This window comes from Lethenteron reissneri, chromosome 47 (genome assembly GCF_015708825.2).
Source record: "Lethenteron reissneri isolate LAM-NWPU_2019-01 chromosome 47, ASM1570882v1, whole genome shotgun sequence".
Classification (NCBI taxonomy): Eukaryota; Metazoa; Chordata; class Hyperoartia; order Petromyzontiformes; family Petromyzontidae; genus Lethenteron; species Lethenteron reissneri.
The window spans coordinates 10,287,069-10,307,502 of record NC_083825.1 but is presented as its reverse complement, the minus strand read 5'-3'; the positions used below and the strand labels follow the sequence as shown (position 1 = coordinate 10,307,502).

At 47.4% G+C, this 20,434-nt stretch overlaps 1 protein-coding gene across 2 annotated transcripts in view; it reads left to right on the top strand.

Moving 5' to 3' along the window:
- The first annotated feature begins 1,049 nt into the window (after positions 1–1,049).
- The window catches only part of WDFY3 (WD repeat and FYVE domain containing 3), an 80,897-nt gene continuing 61,512 nt past the window's right edge, over positions 1,050–20,434 (top strand). Inside the window, exons 1-4 of one of the 2 annotated variants that reach the window (XM_061571393.1) lie at positions 1,050–1,273; positions 8,850–8,912; positions 17,656–17,877; positions 18,407–18,530. In XM_061571393.1, the coding sequence (XP_061427377.1) occupies positions 17,686–17,877; positions 18,407–18,530 (316 nt within the window). In that variant the 5' untranslated portion in view covers positions 1,050–1,273; positions 8,850–8,912; positions 17,656–17,685. The remainder of the gene's footprint in view (positions 1,274–8,849; positions 8,913–17,655; positions 17,878–18,406; positions 18,531–20,434) is intronic. The other variant, XM_061571392.1, reaches the window with a different exon arrangement.

Below are 20,434 nucleotides of genomic sequence, written 5' to 3'. Positions count from 1 at the left end.
GGGAGGAGGGGGGGGGGGGGGTAGGAGGGGGGGGGGTGGGGGAGGAGGAGGAGGAGGGTAGGAGGAGGGGGGGTAGGAGGAGGAGGAGGGTGGGGGGTAGGAGGAGGGGGGGGTAGGAGGAGGGGGGGGTAGGAGGAGGGGGGGGGTAGGAGGAGGAGGGGGGGGGGGTAGGAGGAGGGGGGGTAGGAGGGGGGGGGGTAGGAGGAGGAGGAGGGTGGGGGGTAGGAGGAGGGGGGGGGGGGTAGGAGGAGGGTGGGGGGGTGGGAGGAGGAGGGGGGGGGGTAGGAGGAGGAGGAGGGTAGGAGGAGGGGGGGGTAGGAGGAGGAGGAGGGTGGGGGAGGAGGAGGAGGGGGGGGTAGGAGGAGGGGGGGGGTAGGAGGAGGAGGAGGGTGGGGGGTAGGAGGAGGGGGGGTAGGAGGAGGGTGGGGGGTAGGAGGAGGGGGGGTAGGAGGAGGGGGGGTAGGAGGAGGAGGAGGGTGGGGGGTAGGAGGAGGGGGGGGTGGGAGGAGGAGGGGGGGTAGGAGGAGGGGGGGGGTAGGAGGAGGAGGGGGAGGGGGGTAGGAGGAGGAGGGGGAGGGGGGTAGGAGGAGGAGGGGGAGGGGGGTAGGAGGAGGAGGGGGAGGGGGGTAGGAGGAGGAGGAGGGGGGGGGTAGGAGGAGGAGGGGGAGGGGGGTAGGAGGAGGAGGGGGAGGGGGGTAGGAGGAGGAGGGGGAGGGGGATAGGAGGAGGAGGGGGAGGGGGGTAGGAGGTGGGGGGAGGGGTAGGAGGAGGGGGGGGTAGGAGGAGGAGGGTGGGGGGTAGGAGGAGGGTGGGGGTAGGAGGAGGGGGGGGGTAGGAGGAAGGAGGGGGGGTAGGAGGAGGAGGGGGGGTAGGAGGAGGAGGAGGGTGGGGGGTAGGAGGAGGGGGGGGTAGGAGGAGGAGGGGGGGTAGGAGGAGGAGGGGGGGTAGGAGGAGGGGGGGGTAGGAGGAGGCGGAGGATGAGGCGCCCCCTGTCTGCTGCTGCTGCCGCTGCTGCCGCCGTGAAGCCTCTCCCACAATCCCCCAGCGTTTGTCTCCAATGGCCACTGCCGCCGTGCGCTCTCTACATGGATGAAGAAGAGGCGAAGGCGGCGGCGGCGGCATCGCGACAGCAGCAGCAGCAGCGGCTACGGCGGCTACAGTAGCGTTTTAGTTGTGGGTTTTTTTCTGGCCGAGTGGACCTGCGGGTGAGACGGCGCGGCGGGTCGGCGCGTGAGCGAGCGCGCCGAGGGCGGAGGAGGAGGGCGAGGAGGAGGTGGGTGGTGGTGGTGGTGTCGCGACGTGAGGAGGAGGGTGGTGGTGGTAGTGGGTGGTGGTGTTGGTGGGTGTTGTTGTTGTCGCGACGTGAGGCGGGCCCTGTGCCCGGGTGTGATGGAGACGAGGGGTCCCCCGGTCTGATGGAGGGGTCTTGGTCTGGGGGGTCTTGACTGAGGGATCTGGTTTCAAGGGTCTGCGAGGTGTCTGGTTATTAGGATCAGGCGAAGGGGTCTGACTATCAGGGTCTGTGAGGGTTCTGGCTATTAGGGGTCTGGTTATGAGAGGCCTGACTGAGGTGTCTCTGTGAGGTGGTCTTTTCGAGGTTCTGACTGAGAGGTGTGGTTATTAGGATCAGACGAAGGGGTCTGATTATCAGTGTCTGGTTATGAGGGATCTGACTGAGGGGCTGGTTTCAAGGGCCTTGATTATTCGGGGTCTGACTTGAGGTGTCTGGTTATTAAGGGTCTGACTTGAGGTGTCTGTCTGGTTATTAAGGGTCTGATTTGAAGGATCTGGGAGGTGGTCTTGTAGGGGGTCTGACTGAGGGGTGTGGTTATTAGGGGGGTGACTGAGGGGGTCTTGTTTGTAGGGGTCTCACTGAGGAGTCTGGTTATTAGGATCAGACGAAGGGGTCTGATTTGCAGGGTCTGTGAGGGTTCTGGCTATTAGGGTTATGAGGGGTCTGACTGAGGGTTCTGGCTATTAGGGTTATGAGGGGTCTGACTGAGGGTTCTGGCTAGTAGGGTTATGAGGGGTCTGACTGAGGGTTCAGGTTATGAGGGTTCTGGCTATTAGGGTTATGAGGGGTCTGACTGAGGGTTCTGGTTATGAGGGTTCTGGCTATTAGGGTTATGAGGGGTCTGACTGAGGGTTCTGGTTATGAGGGTTCTGGCTATTAGGGTTATGAGGGGTCTGACTGAGGGTTCTGGTTATGAGGGTTCTGGCTATTAGGGTTATGAGGGGTCTGACTGAGGGTTCTGGTTATGAGGGTTTCATACGAAGGGGTCTGAGTTGAAGTCTGGGAAGGGACCTGCTTATTGATATCACTATGTAACAAACAACAAAATTGTTCCTGTGTTGTAATTGTTATTTCCTAATTGCTTATGCCTCAAAAGTACAGGAAATGTCTATTATTTCCCACAAACCTTGCTTTTGTGACCAGGACAGTGATATTTAGAATTTACCTATTTTCAATGAGAAAACGCGGTGTGCATTAGTCTCATTCCTTCACGTAAAGTCCTGGTCACAAAAGCAACGTTTGTGGGGAATAACAGCCATTTTCTATACTTTTGAGGCGTAAGCAATTAGAAAATAACACTTACTACCCAGGGACAAAAACCGTGACACATCGTGTATTCTGACTGAAGGGTCTGGTTTTAGGATCTGTGATGGATCTTGTTATTAGGGGTCTAGTTATTAGGGTTCTGTGAAGGGTCTAGTTATTAGGGTTCTGTGAAGGGCCTGGTTTTAAGATTCTATGAGGGGGCATTTTACTGAAGGAGTCAGGCTGTCAAGGGTTGGTTATTTGGGTTTGGCCTATGAAGTGTCTAGTTTTAGGGATTTGATTGGGGGGGGGGGGGTGATTATGTGTCTGACAGTGAGGGGTCTCGTTTTAAGGGATCTGGTTATTAGGGGTCCATCTAAAGGGTCTGGCTTTGTACACGTTCACCGTTTCATGTCAATGCACTGCTGGATTAGGGTTTATCCCGGTCGTGGAGGTTAATTGACCATACTTCACCACTCTGGTCAGGGCGGGGCTTGGTGAAGGCGGCAAGCAGATCCGTGAGAACATAGAATCACAGTACAATGGATGCTGCTGCTGCTGCGTTGCCCTCTTGTGCCCACCACAGCCGCCCCATGGCAACCTGTTTGTGCATGGTGGCCACCCATCAAAGCGCTACCATCCAGGCTTCCAACCGGCTTAGCTTCCGACATCTGACGAGATCCAGTGATTCGGCCATAGGCCTGGATGTGAGCGGTCTACCTAATGGGGGGGTCTGAATGAGGTAGAATGCAGGGCTCTGGTTGTGGAAGGGTTTGTCTCTGTCCTTTGCCGGTGTGTGGGGTCTGCTATCAGATTCTCACATTGTGTAGAGTCTGGCCCTTGGCATTGCCATTACTCTGTATATGCTGCATATTCGTGGTCTGACTTTACACTGTACATATCCACTCTGTTGTATGATTGTAGCTATCTGACTGTATGCTGTCAGTTCTGGGTTATTATTTTGCTGGGACTGCCTTGTATGCTGTCTGACTGCCCAGATACGGCATTCATTTTGCCTGACAGACACACTCAGCCCTGCGTTTGTTTCTGTCGTGTGTGCAGGCTTGCCTGTGGTATCCGATGTGGCATTGTTGAATGGAAAGCGGTGGTCGTTGTGGTGGTTGTGGTTGTCGTATTTGTCAAAGGGCAGTGGAGGGCATCTCATGTCTTAATGTCGCTTTTATAAAATCCCTGTAAATTACTTTTTCCAAAGGATGTCCTGCCCGACCTTGCCCTGTATGCTATATCCCTGCCATGCTATATCCCTGCCATGCCTGTCTTAATATTGGCATTCATCTTATTCTCTGTCCATGACTTGCCCTTTCCCTTCCATGATCTTTGCCTCTCTCACCATGCCCTGACATGTCCTTTAATAACTCTTCTTTGCTTTAAATGCTCTATTTTGGACTATCCCTGGCATTCCCTGCAATTCCCCACTTCATCCATACAATGGCATGTCCCTGCCATGTCTTGTACCGATCATGCCATGCCCATCAAATCCTCTGCATTGCTTGCAAAGCCCTATATTGCCCTCTACCTGTCCTGCTCTATTATATTTCTATCTGCTGCCAAAAAGTACCATTCCAAGCACTGCCGTGCCTAGAATGTCCCGTCTCTTCTCAGGGCAGTGTAGCAACATCCATTGCTGATCTGTGCTCTGCGCACCTTCATAAATCTGCTCTGACCAGGGTGGTTAAGTATGGTCAAATAACCCTCGTGGCTCTGCACACAATTGCCCCTGCATATTTCTATTTCACGTGATATTCAGAAGTAGACATAGTTTAAATCAATATTTAATCTCTACATGAAGCGTTTCTCTTTCATATTTTAAATCTAGCACATGTATAAATAACGCAAGCACATTATTTACCATTAGGAACATTGAAGCCTGCATATAGCCAAGGTGTGGGATGGTATTTGGTATCATAATACAGTACAATGATACCCTTTCAGGATGTGATCAGGCATTGTCTGTTCCATTATTATATTATGCATTGGCTTCGAGGCCACATCAATTCATTATAATTGTCCTGAATAACCCAGGGAGGCTATTCTCGCTGAGTCACAAGACTCGTTTTAAAGAAGGTCCTGCTTGTGATCTTTGTATTCGTATACTTAATTTTTTTACCAAGTGAGAAACAATTGAGACTTCGAGGCTCTTCAGCAAGGGTAACTTTAGTTCCAAGGCATGACAACCGATCCGGTGCAATGCAGGCTGAACGGACAAAGCTGAAGGAAGCGGTGACAGAGAGAAAAATCTGTTACACAACAAAGTTAAACATAGGTGTCAGCTGTTAAAAACGACAAGCAAATGCTTACAAAGTACACGCAACTCTCATTATTCAGGGTGACAGGGGAGGGGTGGCCCAGATACAATGAAGACGGTCTAAAGCAAAACATACGTAACGTGTGTTTTGTTTTATTGTTTACCCATGTAGAATTTGGGTGAAGACGTGAAATGAGGTGTCTGTATTAATTGCTTCAAAAGTAACCTGTGATTTGATGAGTCGCTGACCCTCAACGAGTGAGGAGCAGATCATAATTAAACCAGCACTCGCGTAAAGACATTTATTTTACATACGCCCATGGATGATTGGGAGTTAACTGTTATAAGACTCACAAACAGGTTAAAGTTAACCAACAAGCAGTGGCACTCGTCAATTAAATTATCATTCAAATTTCTAATTGAATCATTTATTTTTGTTTAATTGAAAACCCTTGTGTGAGGAGTAAACCCCTTGTGTGTGCAAGAATAACGCTCAAACCACAATATGAATAGGCCAGCATCCCCCCTGTTTGACTGGTCGGCAGGGGATCTGAGCTCCACACTCATTAAGCATTGCACATTTCCACTGGTGACAGCACGGCTGTGGATTATTGAATCTGTCTGTGTGGCGCATTACACACTCTTCGTTCATATACGTGGCTTTTCTCTGGGCACTCTCATTTTTTTCCGCAAGCCAAACACTTGTTAATGAAATTGACTCAACATCCGAGTGTGCAGGACCCACTTGAAAACAAGTCTTGAGACTCAGCATTCCTGGGAAAATAGAGGGCATTATTCTTATTATTTTGCACATGTGCAGATGACCCTGGGATTGAGTTTAAATACGTATAATCAACCATGGCCATGCCTCCGCTAGATAAAGGACTCTCCAAGCTGCCTCTATCTTTCATGATCTTTCAAAGTAATAATACGTCTTCTCTGATGTGGTCCGTTTCTTGGCTGCCACTCTGTCGTTATTCCTGACCACGGCCATGTTCCCTTCTGGCGACATGCGCTGCCCACGTTCAACTTCCTTATCTTAGATTAAGACATCGGCACAAAGTTAATGTGAAATTAAGACCTGAGTTTCAGATGTGCAGCAAATGATAGCAACACAATTCCGAATCTGGGTGACTCCTTAAACAAAGGAGACAACGGAGGAAGCTTGCCTGATGATATGTACCAGTTGTTAACCCGGACAGGCTCATGTCTGTTGACTAATTATCTGGGTAATGGGTACAGCACGTATAGAACACGATAATGCACTTCTTTAATAGGGATTGGCTTTGTCTCTTGCACGCACCAAGCCCTTTTCAGGGAGGTGGTTTGCGTTGATTTATCAGAAGCTTTCCCTCGTTCTTAAGCTCCCATCTATTCCTGATACCTGCAAATCAATACGTTTGCGGGGTGGGGTTGTCGAAAAGATGGGCCGTTGTGGTATGGGAGTATTTGGGGATAATTTGACCTGCTAATAATTGGTACCAGTGGTTTCAAGAACGGTCTCTGTGGAGGAAGCTCGTGCAGAACACTACTGGGCAGTTGGAGGCATCCACAACAAAAAGTGGAACACCGGGCGGCTAAAATGCAGCAAGTGGGCAAAGTGGGGAGCACAAGTGGTCCATCTGCTAGTCATATCAGTCAATCAACCCATAGCACCTGAGTCTATCCCTTGACCTCCTGCCAGCACAAGCGTGACATTGCTGCTCCTAGAGGCAAATAGTGCCTGTTTTTGATCTGTCTCTCATTGGCTGAGACAACACCATTTGGACTGCTTTGATCATCACAACACTGTTTGCGTGTGAAATGTTTACACGGCTACAGTGATGATGGAAACAACGACAGCAGTGATGATGATGATGATAATAGAGATGATGATAGTTAAGGTGATGACCATGATAATGAATGATGATGATAATGACATTGGTGACCAAAACGATATTGTTTGATGGTGATGGCAATGGTAAGACAATGTTTGGTGATGATCATGCTGATAAGGCTATGATGATTAAGACAAACTTGCCTCTTGATAATGACAATATTTCATTAATGGAAGCATATTTCATCCCTGGAATTATGCATACTCCTCTTTAGAAAAAAAAAGCAAATGCATAAAATCACACTGAGGTAGTTCTGTAAATTTCAAACAGCATCACGTATCGGGCCCCTTAGATGGCAGTGTGCAGGTCCCTGCACAATTACCCCCCCCCCCCTTACCCCTGAGCCCCACTCACCCACTTTCCCGAGCACATTAATATTTGACGCTGCGTGCAGGTGTGTGCTGTGTGCGACCATGTGTGGCACACACACACATACAAACACCGTGGCATTTATTTTATATGCTGTGTGTGTACGGGTACAGCCCTTTATGCCAATCCACTCGTAGTGATCAGAAGCTAAGCAGGTACTCGGATGGGAGATTGCCTGACACGACCAGCTGTTGTATGCTCGGGCTGTGAGGTGGCCAGGTGATGGCAGCACAGCTGTGGATTCTTGAATCTTTGTGTGTGGAGCATTAATCGCTATCCCCCTCACATACATGGGTTTTCTCTGGGAGCTCCAGCTTCCTCTCACAAGCCAAACACTTGTCAATTAATTGGCTAAACAATTTCAGTGTAACAGGAGCCTGCTAAAACGTGTTTTGAGACTCTGAGGCTTTCCTGGAAAAATAAAGGGCATTATTATCGTGCCTCTGCATATGTTCAATTTGACCCTTGCATTGACTTAATCATCATCGACCATGGTCAGTCCACTGCTAGATAAAGGCCTTCCCAAGCTGCCACCACCTCGGGATCCTGCAGTACAACAATCCACAAAGCAATTGCACTTATTCTGATGTCATAGCTCCATCTTCCTTGTGGGCATATTCAAGGAAGCGTTCCTGTTTTTTGGCTGCCACTCCGTCATTATTCTTGACCACCAGGCATCATCATGTAATATTCAATCTTATTCTATTTTATATGCTATGTAACAGAGTAAGATTATATCTTAAGGGAGTGGTGGCTTATTAAATTAATCGTACTTCACAACGCTAGTCACTACGGGTTTGTGATGCTGGGGAGCATGGATGTGGAAACGTATAAGTACCGTACATTAGTGGGATTTGCTTTACTGGCTTTATATATGTGTTTGTAATGCCTCAGTGTAAATCAATATACACATATAATCAAATAATTGCAATCACCTCTGAAGACCGTGTTGGTCTTCGTAGGTGCTCGCTAACAGCACTGGCCCCAACAGTCTAATTAAGGCTATAGGTGACCTGATTTCCATTCTCGCACACAGTCAATACCAGTGGAAAATATCTGAACTGGTCCTTAGGGCTCCCCTAGATCGACTTGGCCTTGAATGAGTACCTGGTGCAGTGTGTAGTAAAGAAGAGCATTGGGGAGACGTAGGTGGGTGGGCGTGGTGCAGACCACACCACCCTCTCGTGTGCCATCCCGGCCTTAATAGGTCCTCGCTAACAGCACTTGCCTCAATAGCTTGAAAAGGCTGTATGGGCGATCGTTTCTTTGTATATATATACAGCAGCACGGTGTGGGTGCTGCACGGCGTGGTGTACGATTACTGAGCAGGCAACCGCTCGTCACACATCACAAAAAAACACTGTCCCATGGAATTGGATGCCATGGGAATGAAGTCATTATGGAGTGAAGCGTCAGACGGGTGATGTAATGCTTGCGAGAGCTTTGTTTTATTACAGTACTCCGTTAAAGCGAGAAATGTGATGCACTTGGTTGTGTTGATGTGCTTATAAAACAGAAGGGAGAGAGCGCCAGTGTATCTTACATGCTTGTGCGATGGTTGTGTGGTTCTCCTCTTTGTTGGCGGGCCGTGAGCTTGTGGTGGTAATTGCGTGGCTGTGTGTGGCAGCAAGCAGTCTCGATAGCTACTCGACTGCTGTTGTCTTGCGTCGAGCAGTTCAGCCACATGTCGCGTTTCTCATTTTCCTCGGCCTGCATTGATTGTGTGCTGAATTGACCCCTACTTCGATATGTCACTTTCTTCTTTCTCCCTGGTTTTACCCCGATTGTATGTATGTAGAACTTCAGCACCACGCCCGACCGCTTTTCTCTCCCGAGTGGCAACGTTTACACACCGCACCAGGTACTAATATTAATATAAGTCTGTGTCGACCGAGGAGAGGCCCAGGACCGTTTCAGATAATCGTCACTGACATTGGTGGCAGTGAGCCGGAATCGATCTCTGGTCACCGGGTTCGTAGCGCAGCAAGCTAGCAACTGCACCACCGCTCTCTAAGTACATCTCTCTCACACACAAGCGAAGATTTCACTTATGACACATTGTATGTATGTTGAACTTTTTTCGCACCCCATGTAGCCGACCGTGCTAATCGGAGGTGGCATGGCACGAGATGACCGTCCTCCTTCAGATCTCTAGCAGAGCAGCGCAACCCTTTGTGTTGGAGAACGGCCCATTGAAGTGGCTATCCACAAAGCTTCCTCTGAGATTCCTTCAAGTGACCTCTGGACCACGCAGTAGAGGGCAGCACTCTCCCACTCGTTCTGCTTATGAGAGTGGGGTTCCTCGCATGATGATCAAACCAATAATTTAATTGTCAGAGTTGGAATTGAGTCAAATTAAGTGGAGAACCAAATTGAATATGGAGGGTGTTTTTGTGCAGTCAGTTGTGACCAGGTTGAGACCATTACCTTGCTACACTTGAGAATTCAATTTAATCACTGGCACGCTGCCTGGATTCAAACCCTCAGTGGTGCCAGTTCAGCGCCCTGACCTCTGAGCCACTCGATCACCTTTCTATAACTGAACTTAAGAACTTGAAACTGTGGTCATTGTGCTCTCACCTCTCACATCTGCCACTTCCTTGTCCCATCTACGACTCGGATACGAATCTCTTCCTTCATCACCTCTCTCCCTGACTACTTGAAAATTCTCTCTACCACCTTCATCTTCCTCAGCCATGATATTTCCACTTTTGAATGAAAGCCTTCCAAAGCCGCCGATACCTCAGAAGAGCTTGCGATGTAACAATGCATACAGCACTTGCACGTGAACTACATAAACAAGCGATTTGAGGGCTACGCTTTTACTTATTACCGTATTGTTATTTGGTTATGCTGACGAGGACTGACTCGAGACTAAGAGCTGTTGTCGCGACTCAACATCCGCTCTCCGTGGCGTGCGCGTGCATGTGTGTGTGTGTCGTAAATAACCGCGCGGGGCGGCTGGGCCCTGTGGGGCCACGAGCGTAGGGGCCTCTGAGTGGGCGCGATGATGCTGATGGCGGTGTTGGCATGGCGATAATGGAGTCGTGGTTGTAGTTCTCTTGTAAACAGCAGTCGCCCCCCCCACCCCGATCTCCCATGATGCCTTGCGCGTTGATTTGGCATGAGTACATTGGGTTGGGTTTGTTATTTCCCTTAATAATGGAAAACGTAATGAGAACTGTTAATGTGAATGAATGTAAGAAAGATATGGGCGTTTGGCCACTGGAGGAGTTCAAGTTGGTTTGTTGAGCCCAGTGAGAACCGTGGAGACCAGCATGAGTTTCATTTGCAAGAGTGACTCACGTGGGTCACCAAAATGACAAAGGCAATCGCAACATAAAAACAAAGTACAGCAATGGAGCAGCTATAAATCATAGCAAAGACAACCACGTGGCAGAAGAAATTTAAAATACTGCACACACATAAGCAGCTACAACAAGGCTATATTTTTTCCGCCTGAGGACGACCGCTTGTGTTGCGATCGAAACGTCGTGATTTATTTTATTTTCTACCTACGTGACTTTACCGAAAGAACCAAAGAGTATAGATTCCGAAAGCTTCAAATCAACACATAAACTGGTATAGAAAGTATGTTTTGTGGGATGTAAATTAGTTTGGAGAAATTGTGTTTGGACAGAAATGTGGAGGAGACATGAGCAGTGAGGAAAAAGTTGGCAGGGCCATCAGAAGATAAGAGTGGACAAAGAATAAAAGCGAAGAGACGTATAGGAGTGCCAGCGAGTGTAGGAGCCTCAATTGCGAAAAAATCCTGGGATATATTTTACGATCTTTATTATTAGCGTTGTGTACAGGTACAGCCCTTTGTCACTCCACTGCTGGATGAAGGCCTCCCATTGTTTCAGACAGCGATTATAAACTCTGTTGGCCAGGCAGCTCGGAGCGCTCAGCCAGCACCACTGAGATCCTTGGATTGGGTCCAGGTTTCAGCCACTGTCCGTGATTCAACTGGGCTGAGCGTGAATGAGACACATGGAGGGAAGTTCTTGCCCTACGGCTGTGCGCGTTTACATCCCAACGTTAGAGTGTGCCGTAGGATGGCGCAGTGATAACACTCGTGCCTTACAGCAAGAACTTCCTGGGTTCGATTTACGGCTGGCGCTTTTGTGTGTGGATTTTGTGTGTTCCTCCCCCTGTTCTGCATGAGTTTCTAATGGGTTCCCTCATTCCTCCCATTAACAAAAACAGAAGCTTTGTAACTGGTACTGACCAAATATCCTAGTTATGAAAAATGACTTGAAAATGCCTCAATTTACATCACTCACAGCAACATTGTAACATCCTGTGAACAGTTGGCAGGATCCTCCTGAAAACAGTCTTGAGACTCGGTGAGGTGATATGCTTTTGTGTTTGTTGTCCTTCGCACCTCCAATTAGCACGGTTGGTTGTGTACTGTGTGAAAGAAGTTCAACATACATACACGCTATATATTATTATGACGCTTGTTTGACCAGGAGAGCCTCACCGATGTCTCAAGTCCCTTTTTGGAGGGTCCTGCTAAGTTTTCGCAGCACTGCGTGACCGTTGCTATGCATTTCCCAACGGAGTAATCTGCGGTACGATTTTTTTATTTGGCAAATTTGGACGGTGACGTCGGCGCACAATGGCCAACCTTTCTTCGAATGACGCCACGGGATCTTTAACGTCCACGGTGAAGCAGGCGGCTCGGCCTACTTTTAAGCGTCATACACATGTGAACCTCTGCAACTAGCGGTGAACACATTGCAGTTGTAAGTCATGCACACTGTGTTATAAAAACTGCAGAATTTGTAGCGTGCGGTTTCCGCACGGAGGCGCGGGGGACTACAGGCAAGCGCTTGGGAAGATAGCCAGAGCCAGGTGCTCCCAACAGTTGCCCAAGGTCTATGGTCCGATATTGGGATGTGTGTACATGCGGGTATACGCTCAATGGGTTCTCAGACTGGACAGAGTGACTTAACGCTCATCTGCTCATTCCTGTGGGTCAGGAATCGGCCCTGGCTCGTTACTCCGGCCGCTTCAGCAAAATGCAGACATCACGTCTCTCTTCTTGGTTCTTTCGGCAAAGTCACGTAGAATGGAAATAATAAAATGATAAAAATAAAACATTTTAAAATAATTCTCACGATGTTTTAGCCACAATGCAAGCAGCCGTCCTCAGGTGAAGAACAGGTCTGTCGAGAAGACAGAGTCTGAATGAAACAACCCCAGGCTTGGAGCGTCTATTTAAGCTGGGTGGGAGGGGGAAGAGCACCTTGACAAAAGAATTTGCATATCAAGAGGAATGTTTCATTCAGACTCTGTCTTCGCGACAGACCTGTTCTTCACCTGAGGACGGCTGCTTGTGTTGTGGCCGAAACGTCGTGAGAATAATTTTATTATGTTTTATTTTTAATATTTTATTGTTTCCATTCTACGTGACTTTACCGAAAGAACCAAGAAGATGAATCCCTGCAGTCACGAAAGCTTTAAATCGAAATTTATCACGTCTTTCCTTCATGTATCCGTCTCTCCTTGACGTATCCGTCTCTCTGCATTAAATCATGCAATTGTTTCTTTCACAACTCATCGGCCTTCTGGGAGTGCATCATTTCAAGAGCATTGATTTGGTTCAAGCAAACTCTGGACTGGTTTCGACATACATCGTCTCATCAGCAGTCCGGCTAGCTCGAACCAACACTGGCGAACTGCCTGGCGTTATATTCAAGGACCCTGTCTTTAAGATATGAGTCCTATTATCATTATTTTATACGTTTGTCCTCGTCCCGGTGAACCGCGGGAGCGATCTCGCTCACGAGCGTCACATCGCGTGGTTTCCGGAACAAAGCGACTCCCGGTCTCACTCTCCCTCCCTTCCTACCCCCAGCACCCAATGTCCTCTCTAAACACCCCCCGCCACCCCCTCTCCCCTGCCTTGAAACAGCCGCTGTGACGGGGCTGATGGCTTGTTCAGCTCGCTTGTGTCCGGGGCATAATGCATGGGGCTGTCACGTCGTAGGAAATAAAAGGAGTGAGGGAAATGCAGATGAGCAACGTCTCACAGCTTGGCCTGCCACTCGCTGCGTCCGTATGCATGTGTGTGTGTGTGCATCTTACACCAGCCGCCTCCGTAAATTGTGCAACAATTATTTCATAAAATGGATATGTATTTCTTCTTTGTTGTCCGTAAAAAAACCGGTTGTACTATGCTCCCAACCGTCACTAATTTGCACTGAAGTAACTAATTGGCGTTTTGTTAACGCGACACATTTTTTACTGATGGTGGTGGAGGGTTGCAACACATTTCTAATAACGCGATCTAACCCCAAAAAAACCTTTATTATGAATGACTGACCAGCTTGTTGAAGTATGGTAAAATAACCTCCCATGGCTGACAAATAAGTCTCATCATGAAGTATGGTCATGTAACCCCCCCCCCCCCACACCATCATAATCAGCCATGATCAATCCTTTGCTGGATGAAGGCCTCCTCAACTGGTTGCCATCTCTCGTGGTTCTACGATATTAATAATTTATCTTTCGCCTGCACACGAGCCGATTTATTGGCTCCATCTCCTCTGTGGATGTATTCTCGGATGCGCTCCATTCCTTGGCTGCCACTCAGTCGCCATCTCTCTCAGCGCTGCGATGCAGCACCTTCTGTATAAGCATGCTCTTTAAGTGCAGTGCTGCAGCACAGATCGGAATATTACGTGTTGAATAAATACCACGGCTGGCTGTCTGATATTTACAGTTAAAATGTTTTGGGGGGTCTTCGGATTTTTCTTTTTGTTTCTTTAAGGAAAAATATTAAAGCAACAAATTGTCTGGGGACGACAATGCGTCCTTCCACTCGTGAATCGCACAAGGCCGTGATTGATCCGTGATGGAATCCGAGAAATGTCTAAGGTCCACTGCACTCGCTCGGGTTAACGCAACACAAAGGCAAGGCCAGTGAGGGTCCCCACCAATCGGATGTCTCCCCTCTCGGGTCATGTGTCACCCAGAGCCAATGAAGGGCTCCGTGTTCACGCATGCATAGCCTTGGCCATGAACAGTTGTTAGCTCTGTGCTGCCCATGTGCACGTTGCAGCAATTATTTACTATTTTTTTTTATTTTTAACAGACGTCAGGTTTGTGGATTTGTTTAAATTAAGTGGGGCGTGTTACGTGAGCCATATTTACAAATGAGCTCGCATAGAGGGGTCCTTGCCCCAAACACCGGGCATTTTGACAGCATTGGTTCAAGGAAGCCGGACTGCTGATGAGACACTGCATGTTAAAACCAGTCTAGACGTTGCTTGAATTACTTGCGTTCAACCAATGCTGTTGATGAAATGCACTCCCAGAAAGCTATGTGGTTGATGGTACGTGTGGTAAAATATTTTGTATTTTTTACGTGGCGAGATGGGAAGGTGGCGTTATGTTTGTTGTAATTCACATTCTCCATGACCTCTAGGGATTAATTTGTGTTGTGTAATTAGTCATTTTAATTCAGATGCTGTATTTGCAGGGGATGGAAGGAATTTGTCAAAACATTTTTTGGATAAAGTAAGAAAGGGGAGGCTGGGTGGATCTGAGGTCAGAGTGCCCAGATAAAAACCCCGATTCTACATTAGAATCCAGGCAGCTGCCTCTGATTTAACCGGCTTCTCAAGCACAATATTGTCCTGGTAACCACAAATATAAAATATTACTTTCTATCTGCACTTAATTTGGCTAAATTCTAACAATTAAACAAATATCAGATTGACTGTCAAGAGACAAACATTGCTCTTCAGAGGATAGCGAGTTGGAAAGTGCTGCCCCCGCCGAATGGAACACCGGCCACTTCAAGGGGTTTGAGAGATAGTTCTGTGATATCCGCTTCGTGGCCATTCTCTAACACGACGAGTAGCACTGCTGTGTGAGAGACGCGAATGGGTGGCATCAATGGGCCATTTTGGGATAAAATTGAGGGGGGCGGGGGGCGGGGAGTTATACAATAAAGGAATATATCTGTCCATGTAATTAGAAAAGGAGGTTTCGGTGAGTAGCACGTATGTCAATTCAAATTTATTTTGTTTAACCAGGTGAGAACTCAAGAGACCAGAATAGAGGCTCATTTTCAAGAGTGATTCGACTCGGGTAAATGATAAAGCAGTCCTTCAGGGTAAGATATTGAGAGTAGAACAATTACGGGATCGAGCAGAAGGAAGTGAAGGCGAGGTGTGGGGGCATTCATGGCGTTGGCCATGATGACCCTTGGCCTGGATCTTCGACAAATTGTTAACGGCTCAAAACAAAAGCGGAATTGCGAATCGATGCGCGAGAGGTGTGACGGCTTGTTAGCGCGTATCTGTGATCGGCCGCGCATCAATTGGTTGTGTCAGACCCTGCGCATGTCGCAACCCCTCCCAGGCTCATGAAATCCTCCGACTCGGTACATGTATCCTGGAAAGGGAAAAGGCGGCTCCTTTGCAATGTGTTATTTCTTGCACTGCTTTGACAGATGAGGGGTTTTTTTTATTTTGTCTCACTTCACTTGAGTGGTTTTATCAAAACAAACTCGGTGAACCGAATCTCCATCTCTAGTTTGATAAAAACAAGCCTAGTAGCCCCCTTAAATATTATACCTTTAGTTTGCAGCATATACTCATGTTTTAAGATAAAGTGCTTCCCTCTTACATGAATGTGGTGATGAATGAATAATTGATTGATTATTTTATTGAGAGCTCGGGATGAGCAGCTACATCATGTGCATTGTCTTTGTGCAGTTCGCCTTTTGGCGTCCTCTGGTCTAATACTGTTTGAGACTAGGCTCAAAAGAAAGCTGTCTCTGGTGTGGTACAATCCGTTTCAAAGAAAATGCATTTATTATCAGATCATGTTTATTGTTTGTTTGCCTGATTCACCACAAGTATATGTGGTTAATGCATACATGATTCCTTGCAAAAAGTTTCAGTTTGGTGTTTTAAGATCTTAACACTTGTTTTATTGCCAGAAAGGGTAAAACCTATGCTTGTAGATGATGATTATGATCTCATTCAATTAATGATGATTAGATACAAATTTGTTGGTGATTTTATGATAGTAGTGTAGATGGTAATTGATGTTTGCATGGTAGGGATGATTTTATGATTATTTGTGGATGTACTCTTGATGATGATTGCTCGATAAGGATTGGATAATAATGGTGATCATTTGGATGAGGATGTCATTGCTGCAATCGTTTGTGAGTCAAGTATTTGACTACAGACCTGGTGTCAGTCATAACATATTACAGCAGAATCTATCACTGAATTCCCATTTCTTTTCAATTATAATTATGAATTACACAATCACAGTTGTAATGAAGGTTGTTAATATAGCACTGGATTTTGAACAATCGTTTTCAGAATAGATTCCAAAAAGTCAGGGAATAGATAGGTCACTGTGTGGTACGTCCCAAACAAAAACATACATACGCAGGACTGGTCTTTCATGTATTTTATTAGACATTTTGATGTGTGTGGCGAATCTATAATCATCCATATGTTTACGAAATAAATAACTCAACAAATGGTAATGCGGTAGCACGGTGGCGCTGTGGTTAGCGCCACGCTTTATGAACAAGACACCATCGATTCCTTGCCATAGCTACTGTCAGTGGTGAGTGATATCTTAACTGATCTTCACCACCAACCTGCATTGACCAGCGTGGTGAAGTATGGTCAAACAACCCCCATGATTGATACAGCATGGGAGGACTTTATCCAGCAGTTAATTGACAGAAAGTGAATTTCAAAGTGCAAATGAGATTGAGGTGGTGCTTATCTCCCGTTTACATTCCTGAGCCAGTGGTGGCAATTCCACATTCCCATGGCAGGTGAAAGTCTATTCATAAGACAATCACTGTTGATCTTCCCCAAAATGTGGTATCCACTTTATGAACCCTGGAGAGATGATGGGCTGAGTCTTTGAGGCGTTTGCTCTACCGCTAAGCCACCTGTCTGGGATTGACAAAGGGATAAGTGTTATCATTATTATTATTTAGGTACTGTATGTTGACCTTCTTTTGCACTGTATATAGCCAACCATGCTAATAGGTGGTGTGTGGAAGGACAACAAACTAAACACAAATTGAGAATAGGTTTACCCCTTTTTTCTTGCAACAAAACAGGTGTTAAAATGTTAAAACACCAAACTGAAATATTTTACAAAGAATCATGTCTGCATTAACCACAATGCTTGTGTTCAGAATGCAAACAAAAAACACCCTCTGATAATAAATGCATTGTCTGTGAAGCTGATTGGTCCACACCAGAGACAGCTTTCTTTCGAGCCTCGTCTCAAACGGTGTTGAGCCTCAGACTTGGCTCGCAAGAAAGCTGTCTTTGGTGTGGACCAATCAGCTTCAAAGAGTATGTTTTTTGTATGCATTCTGACCACAAGTATTGTGGTTAATGCAGACATGATTCCTTGTAAAAGGTTTCAGTTTGGTGTTTTAACATCTTAACACCTGTTTATTTGCGATAAAAAATGAGTAAACCTATTCGCATATTTTGGTACTGGCAAAGGAGGTCCCATGATAGAAACACAAAAAGCAGTGCTAAAGTCTGTCAGATGCTCACTCCCATGTGTGTGTGTGCATGCGTGTCGCCCAGTGGCTGGCCACCGGCCCCGCTACCCTCACCATGAACGTGGTAAAGAGGATGATGACGCGGCAGAGGCCGGAGGAGCATCCGCCATCGGCGTCGTCGCAGGACAATGCGCTGGGCCTCATGCACCTGCGCCGCCTCTTCCTCGAGATGACTACAACCTCCCGGCCCGTCACTCAGAAGGAGCAGGAGGAGAAGCTCTACATGATGCTGCCGCTCTTCAACAAGGTAGGCCGCGCCGAGGCAGAAGGTTCATAATAACCGGGTCTGAAATGTTGGATGTGCACCGCTGAGATGCGAGATTATGAACAATGGGGCTGAGTGTCCGTGTCTGTTCCACTGGATTCATAATGGCCATGTTAGGGACATTTGAGCCGGCATTGGATAGAACTTGGGTTGCTGTCTGTATGATGGGTGCACAATATCCCATCACATTAAATGCTAGATTTGCATCTAATTTATATTCTTCTAGCTCTGAGGGGCTATACGTTTCATTTTTATTCTCATGTGAAGAACACTCTTGACAGGGCATTTAAGTGTGACTCCAGAATTGCTTTTGTAATGTCATATTCCTCGGCTGTCCCTGATAATCATAATTATTATCACAGCATCTTATTTGTATTCAGCATCATTCTTGCAAAAAATTGCGTCCCAAAGTCGCCGTAGAATTTGCAACGTGCACAGAATTCAATAGACGTAGCGGCGAGAGGGCGCACGGGGTGAGCCGTGGCGGGACGCGTCTCCTCGGCGAGAGCAGGTGTTTGGCGAGGCTCCTCCCACCTCGATGGCCGAGCGCTTCTCCGACCTGCTGCAGTTCGCCACGCAGGTGTCTCGGCTCATGGTGACCGAGATCCGCAGGCGAGCCTCCAACAAGTCCACTGGTGAGGCCCGTGCCGCTGGATTTCGACGGGAAAAAATAAAATTCTGATTCTGATATCTCTCTCTCTCTTTGCTCCACCATTATTATTGCTCCTACTACTGCTTGTTTACATAGGAAAGTCTCACCCAGTCTCATGACTCTTTTTCAGGATGGTCCTACGATTTTGCAGTCGGGCAGGGGGGTTGCGATGCGTATGTGTGCGTGTTTTTAGCTGTGGGAGGAAACCAGAGAACCCAGAGGAAACACATGCAGATTGGGGGGAGAGTGTAACTTTGCCACACGGAAAGGTGCCCGAGTGAGGATTTCGAACCCCGGCCCTTGTTGCTGTGAGACATGAGCGGTTACCACTGCACTACGTCCACATATGAGCAAACAAAGGTGGCGCTTGATTAAGTTTGCGCTTCTGTGTCTAAAGTGGGAATTCCACATTCCCATGGCAGGGACCAGTCTATCCATGATTCTCTCCTTCAACAACTGGCACTGGCCAGCGTGGTGAAATTTGTTCAAATAGCCCCCACAATCCCATGCACGACTTGGGAAGGTCCTCATCCAGCAGAGGATTGATGAAAGGGTTGCACGCCTGCATGCACGCACGCTAAAGTTGTATCTGATTGCTGAATAGGCAAACGTGTTCAGAGGTCTAACGATTAAACAACGCTTGACACTGCCAAACAAATCAATTAGGCAGGTGGTGTGCCAGCATTCAATGAAGTGCCAATACTTATAACATAATTTGTGTTCCTGGGTAGTGTTATTTCTTAATTGCTTATGCCTAAAAACTATAGAAAATGGCTATTATTCCCCACAAACTTTGCCTCTGTGACCATGACAGTGATATTTTGAAATTTACCTATTTTCAATGAGAAAACAGGCGAATTTGTGTCTTTTCGTTCACATAAAGTCAGAAAAAAACTACATGAATCAAAATTAACATGTATTTATACTAAAGTAATACAGAAATTACTACAAAAGATTTAGAAGTGAGTAGTTTTTCGAGATTTACGATGATACTGTGAATCACTTTTACGAATCGGCCCCAAAATGTAGTCTCCCATCATGTTCTCGTTATACTGTCCTTGGTAGCGGCGTTCAAAGTCCAGTATATCCTGGCGGAAGTGCTCGCCTTGCTCCTCTGAGTACGCTCCCAAGTTCTCCTTGAATTTATCAAGATGAGCATCAAGGATATGTACTTTGAGGGACATCCTACAGCCCAATGTGCCATAGTTCTTCACCAGAGTCTCAACCAGCTCCACATAGATTTCGACCTTGTGATTGCCCAGGAAGCCACGAACCACTGCGACAATACTGTTCCAAGCCACTTTCTCCTTCCTAGTGAGCTTCTTGGGGAATTCATTGCACTCCAGGATCTTCTTTATCTGTGGTCCGACGAAGACACCGTCTTTGACCTTTGCCTCAGACAGCTTAGGGAAGAAGTATTGAAGGTACTTGAAGGCTGCTGACTCCTTATCTACAGCTCTGACATTGTTTCATAAACCCCAATTTGATGTCCGGTCCACCAGTGGCTCCCACTTGACGTTGTTCCTCCCCACAGAGAACTCGGTCCGCTGCGGCCAGTCCCACCTGTGGTAGTGCGCCTTGGTGTCCCGGCTATCCCAAAGGCAGGGAAACTTGGTAAAACCGCCTTGGAGACCCATCAGGAATACCACTATTTTGAAGTCTCCGATGACCTCCCAGCCGTACTCATCATACTTCAAGGCGTCCAGCAAGGTTTTGATGCCGTTGTAATCCTCTTTGAGGTGCACAGAGTGAGCTAGGGGAAGAGACGGGTACTTGTTACCATTAGGGAGCAGCACGGCTTTGAGGCTCCTGGATGAGCTGTCAATGAAGAGGCGCCACTCATTCTGGTTACAGGCGAATCCGATTGCCTCGAACAGACTGGTCACA